Source organism: Myotis brandtii, unplaced genomic scaffold (assembly GCF_000412655.1).
Source record: "Myotis brandtii unplaced genomic scaffold, ASM41265v1 scaffold483, whole genome shotgun sequence".
NCBI classification, from domain to species: Eukaryota; Metazoa; Chordata; class Mammalia; order Chiroptera; family Vespertilionidae; genus Myotis; species Myotis brandtii.
The window spans coordinates 332,816-338,815 of NW_005368456.1; the positions used below are offsets into that span (position 1 = coordinate 332,816).

At 39.8% G+C, this 6,000-nt stretch overlaps 1 protein-coding gene across 8 annotated transcripts in view; it reads right to left on the bottom strand.

The window, feature by feature from the left end:
- Positions 1 to 6,000, bottom strand: part of LPP (LIM domain containing preferred translocation partner in lipoma) — a 698,664-nt gene that overhangs the window by 247,215 nt on the left and 445,449 nt on the right. For all 8 annotated transcript variants that reach the window (XM_014547744.1, XM_014547746.1, XM_014547747.1 and 5 more), the window contains one exon: positions 4,309 to 4,998. In XM_014547744.1, coding sequence (XP_014403230.1) covers positions 4,309 to 4,998 — 690 coding nt within the window. The remainder of the gene's footprint in view (positions 1 to 4,308; positions 4,999 to 6,000) is intronic.

Consider the following 6,000-nt stretch of genomic DNA (forward strand, 5'->3'; position numbering starts at 1 on the left):
CTACTATATCAACATTCTCAAAGATTTTCTTAATCTTAATGAATTACAGGTTTTAGGGCCTCTTCAACACTCACCCCGGGGATTTCATTACCTTGACGCTCTCTTCTCTGACCTATAAAATATCCCCTGTTTCAACAAGTAAATGATGAGCAATGATCTGTCTTAAGTCTGAAAGAGCTAACAACAACAACTTTGTTAGGTTTACCGAAAGGTAGTTTGTTGTTCTCCAAGGTCTCACCTTCCTGAAAGATTTTTCAAGGACATTTTAATAATAGATGATTTCAGAAGTTAACCTAATCCCCACAATAGATGGGCCTCTAGATCTTTCTGTGGTGTACAGCATCAGTGCCTTTCACACAGTATGGGGCAAATCGCTGTCTTTTTACCTGACCATAGGATGACACAGATTAGGTTCAAGACAAGGAAGTGGGTGCCAGAGCTGCCCTGCCACTTTGGACCTAAGAGTGATGACTGCCTCAGATCCTGGCTCTGGGAATTTCATCTAACTCACCTTCTGAATATTGGAGAAAACACCCATCCCAGGAATGTGAAGATAATGCATTGGACAAGAGTTCCGTGGACCACACAACAACATGCAGGTATTAGCTTTTATACTAGTAAAACAGCAAAGAGAAAAGTTTCCTCTATTTCTTTAAGAGGATTGTCAGTGAGAAGGGAACATTTCTCCCCTTTATAGACTTGCTTATAACAATATTTTTCAAGGAACTCAGCTCAGATGGTGCAGGAAACATATTATGGTCTACTGTGGTATGCAAATTCACTGCTCAGCACACAGGAACACAAATCTAATCATGATCCCCCAAGTCTCACAGTTTCTGATTGTTTCTACTTCCTTTCTTCATTCTCTTTTTCATTTTTCTCGTCTTTGTTTCTTTTTTTTTTCTTGCCTTTTCCCTTACCCTCCTTTTCCTCTTCTTTTAAACTGCTCTATGATGTAGGAAAATTAAAGCAGCTCAATGTCAAGAATAGGGGAGTTTTATTTCTTTCATTAAAAAAAATTCCTTGCCCTGACCAGTTTGGTTCAGTGGATAGAGCGTCAGCCTGTGGACTGAAGGGTCCCAGTATCAATTCCAGTCAAGGGCATGGACCTTGGTTGCGGGCACATCCCAAGTGGGGGTGTGCAGGAGGCTCTGACCAATGTTTCTCTCTCATCGATGTTTCTAACTCTCTATCCCTCTCCCTTCTTCTCTGTAAAAAAATCAATAAAATATATTTTTTTAAAAATCCTTAATGAGTTAAAGGCCAAATTCCTCAGAATTGTCTCAACATAACAAAAGATCATTTTTGTAAGGCATGAAGGTAAGTTTTCCATCAGTGAGGAAAAAATGGAAAGAAAGGAAAGCCAGTGAAAAGTGAACAGTCCTCACTTGGCAATTATTCAGTCTTTGGAAATTTCCAAGCCCTCTGCAGTCATTAATTAATTAGAGAAGATGATGTTCCACTTTACCCAGGCTAGAAGCGTGACATAAAGAGGTCTAGAGGCTTTCCTCAAGCTGAAAGAGGAATGTCACGGGAGAAACTGGGATTAGACTTAGGAGCTCATTTTTCCAGCCAGTAGTCACACCACTAAGCTAAGCAGAGTCAATACTGGGACAATAAGGTCCTCTGTGCACAGGTGCCATTGAATAGGAGCAGTGTTCTGCTCAAAGACTAACTGGGAAAGAGCCCATCCCCTCTGTCACTAGTGCCCCCACAACACAGAATATATCTGTAGCCTCATCAGCCTCCTTCCCCTTTCACCAAACAAAGACAGATGGCTAAATATCAACCTCTAACCACTCTCCTTAATAATCACAGAGAAAAGTACATGATTTGATTTTCACATTTTTAAAATGCACAATGTAATGTTCAAACACATGACACTGTTGAAAAACAAATATTTAAACAAAAAATTTAAATTATGTGGGATTCACTGATATCCAGAAACCATAATAACAGATCATCCTGAATAATTACAAAAAGAAGGAAAATAAAATTTCATGCTTTCCGGTGAGTGTCTAATGAAAGTTCGCTCCATTACCCTGAGTATATTGGCCAAGTCCAAATGCTAGTGATGTGGCTGGACCCAGCATCTTAGATCCAGGCAGTGCATTGGGCATTGATTCTTTTCCTGCACCACTGGATTGGTTCCAATGTTGAATGAAGAGGGGCTTTCCAGAGTGCCAGTGACATGATGGGAAAACAGGAAACTCAAAGACTAACTTACCACTTCTCACAAGATTATTCTCTCCAGCTAGACATATATCTCAAGTCTGCTTCCCCCAGGTGAGGGTGATAGGATCCTAAAACAACTTTGGGCCTATCACTTTCCATTAGGACCATCCGAAGTCAGATTGCTTTGGATGGAGCAAAACTGCATTTAAGCTAGTTGAGCTTAAATGTTAGTGTCAATGATCCCAACCCAAAATTTTACTCTTCCATAGGGGAATTTATTGCAGTTGCACTAACATGAGATAAAGTTGAATAATGCAATTGTTTTCTGACCTGTTTGCTCTGGGAACCAGGAAGGACTAATGTTAATACACTGTAATGTTAACAAAGGGCAAGGCTACCCAGGTTGACTATTTTGGACAAACTTTATTTAAAAACCAAACACACAAACAAACTCACTGACATTTATTTTTATAAAGGGATTTTAGAGGAAAAAAAAAGCTTTCCAAGAGCAATGTTTCCAAAACACTTAACTTGGAAACTTTAAGTTGGAAAACATCATGGCTGGACCACTTTTATGTAAAGGGTATTCATATAAAGGATGCACTTTTGGGGAAGGGTTCTTTTCCTCTAAGGACCCTAGAATTCATTTTGGAGCACCATTAGTAGAGCACATACTTTCATTTGAAAATAGTGGTTTAGTAAACACACTCCTGGAGAACAAGGACCTGGCATTTTTGTTATAATGTTGAAAATGTGAATGAATATGTCTGTAAATTGACAATGTCAAATGTGCTAAGGATTAAAAATATATAGATAGTCCTTCTACCCAAGTTGCCCCCAAATTACCATTCAGCTTCTAACTATTTCTGATTTCTCACAGCTGTAAATGAAACAAAAAGAGGCCGCTGTTCCAACCCAATGGCTAAAACCTAGCTTGGTTTATCCATCTCATTTCTTCCAAGTAATTCCCCCTTGGTTCCTCTAGTCATGGTAAAAGGACACATCATCATGCTGGTTCTAGTTATCACGGAAAATCAAATTGGTAGGTGAGTAGGTATGTGTAATATCATATCTTACGTATTCAAAGGAAGAAACTTAATATGTTTACTTAAAAGACATACATGCTTGCAAGTAAATAAAACAATGAAAAAGAAAACTGTCATAAAGGATTTTTTTAAATTGCCTTATAGAGTTAAAGGCTAGAGAGTAAGATTCTTCTTGCAGGATCTGTAATGTGGATAGACAAGGGGTGATAAGAAAGTGCCATTATCATTATACTGCAGCAACCTCTTCCCAAAGGAAATTAGACAAGGTGTCTGCATTACCTTAGATCCCCTTGGCCTCACCTGTCTCCTGGGCTGTTGGCCACTTGTTGTGTCTTAGCAGCCACTGTGGTACCAACTTTTCTTGAGTTCTGACCACTGTCTCATAAACTCAACCTGACAGAAGCTCACCTCATGTTTCAAGTGCCATTATACTGCAGCAACCTCTTCCCAAAGGAAATTAGACAAGGTGTCTGCATTACCTTAGATCCCCTTGGCCTCACCTGTCTCCTGGGCTGTTGGCCACTTGTTGTGTCTTAGCAGCCACTGTGGTACCAACTTTTCTTGAGTTCTGACCACTGTCTCATAAACTCAACCTGACAGAAGCTCACCTCATGTTTACCCTGCATACTTCTCACTTCCAGACCTGTTGATGTCCTGTCCCTGTAATGCATGAGGTGCTACAGATTTGTTTGGTGCCCAAGTAAATGCATGTCTAAGTGTGAGGAAGTGTCTGACTCACAGAGAAACTTGGTTCAAGAGGAGACAAGATAAATCATTTTCCCCTTTTTGCCACCATAAAAAGATTACCATGAGTTGCTAGAGTTCATATGATCTTTTGGTAGATGATCTTTCAAGATTGAACAAGTAGATGCAACAGGTACTAAACAATAGCCATATTGGTAACATAAACCCATATCCCTATTGGAATCTCCTTCTTTTCCTACTTCATTCTTGCTTCCCTGGCATTGTAGTTTCTAATTAAATTAAAAGAGCACATACATATTTTGCCTTAGGCTCTGCTTTCTGGGGAAGGCTGGCCAAGATAGGCAGCCCTTTATTTCTGTCACTATGCCAATGAGTATCTTACCTTTGGCTGCAGTGGTGGTGCACAGGGGGCTGGAACAGGATCTGTGATATAGGTCTTCTTGGGACCAGCAACTGGATACATGCCAGTAGGGTGCTGGTTTCCTGTCCCAGAGGGAGTGTACCCTTGTTCCCGTTTCCAGGTATTGGGATGACCTTGTTGACCATAGGCAGGATCAGAGTCATTTTTGCCTCCATACACAGGCCCTGCTGGGCTATAGGCTTCATAATAGCGACCTTGGTTAGGGCCATACCCATACCCAGGCTCAGGTTGAAGGCCTGGGGGTGGGTTATATGCATAATCCATGCCTCCCCGTGTTGGAGGAGGTGGACCTTGACCAGAAACAGGAACTGGTTGAATGTTATAGCCCTGGTGCCCTGACCCTGGGCCGTAAAATTGTCCTGGTGAAGGGGCAGCCATGTAATGTGAGCTGGGCTGGGCTGCCTTCACCTGCACGTTGAAGGTAGGCCTTGAAGGGGTGGATGCTGTAGTGTAGGAGGCTGGGACTGGCTGAGGCTGGGGTTTTAGTGTCCCTATTGGAGCCACAGGAATGGGCCCAGTCTGAGGTGCAGGCTGCGGTTTCAATGTAGACTTTTTGGTTGCTGTTAGAGGGGGTTGGTTTGGTATAACCATTCTCTTGTGTCCCGTGACAGGGGTGGAGACTGGAGGAGAGGCTGTTGCACTGGCAGAGCCCTGAAAAGAGAGAGAAAAGAAAAACAAAAACAAAAAATAGACATTATTGCCAATGGAAAATTTTAAAAATATATTAAAAACTTCCAATTATTATTTTTACATTAACTCCAAAAATACAAATACAGCATGGCTCTTGGCTTCTAAGAGTTCAGAGAAGAGACTAACACAAAATCAGCTGCATTTTTGTGAACTACAAATGGAAAATCCATAAAGGTAGTAAAGGAAACAATGCCATTTACAATAATAAGATAAAAATACTTAGGAATAAACTTAACCAAAGAAGTAAAAGATGTACTTTTGTATTGAAAACTATAAATTGTTGCTTAAATAAATTAAAGAAGACACAAATAAATAGAAAGCTACCTGAGTTCATGGGTTGAAAAACTTTAATAGAGTTAAAATGTTAATACTTCACAGAGTGGTCTACAGATTTATTGGTATAAATACTTTTCAAAATCCCAAAGGTGCCTTTTTTGAAAAAAAAATCCCTCCTAAAATTCATATGTAATCTCAAGAAACTCTGCATAGCACAACATTCTTGATAAAAGAAAACAAAATTGAAGATTTCAAACTGCTCAATCTCAAAACTTATTATACAATTATAATAATTAAAACAGTGTGGTAGTAGCATAAAGACAGATATATAAACCAATGAAATAGATAGAGAATCCAGAAATAAACCTCTGAATGCATGTTAAATTGATTTTTTACAAAAGTGCCAAGACCATAAAATGGGAAGAAAACAGTCCCTTCAATAAATAGCGTGGGGACAATTGGCTATCCACATGCAAAAGAATGAAAATGGATCCTTACTTTACACCATATACAAAAATAAACTAAAATTTTAGCACTAAACATAAGAGTGCAAACTATCTACACTAATAAAAGAGAAACATGGTAATTAGCGTACGACCACTACCCTTTTCATTGGCTAATCAGTGAGTATATGCAAATTAACTGTCAGCCAAGATGGCGGCAGGCAGCCAGGCAGCTGAGAAAGCA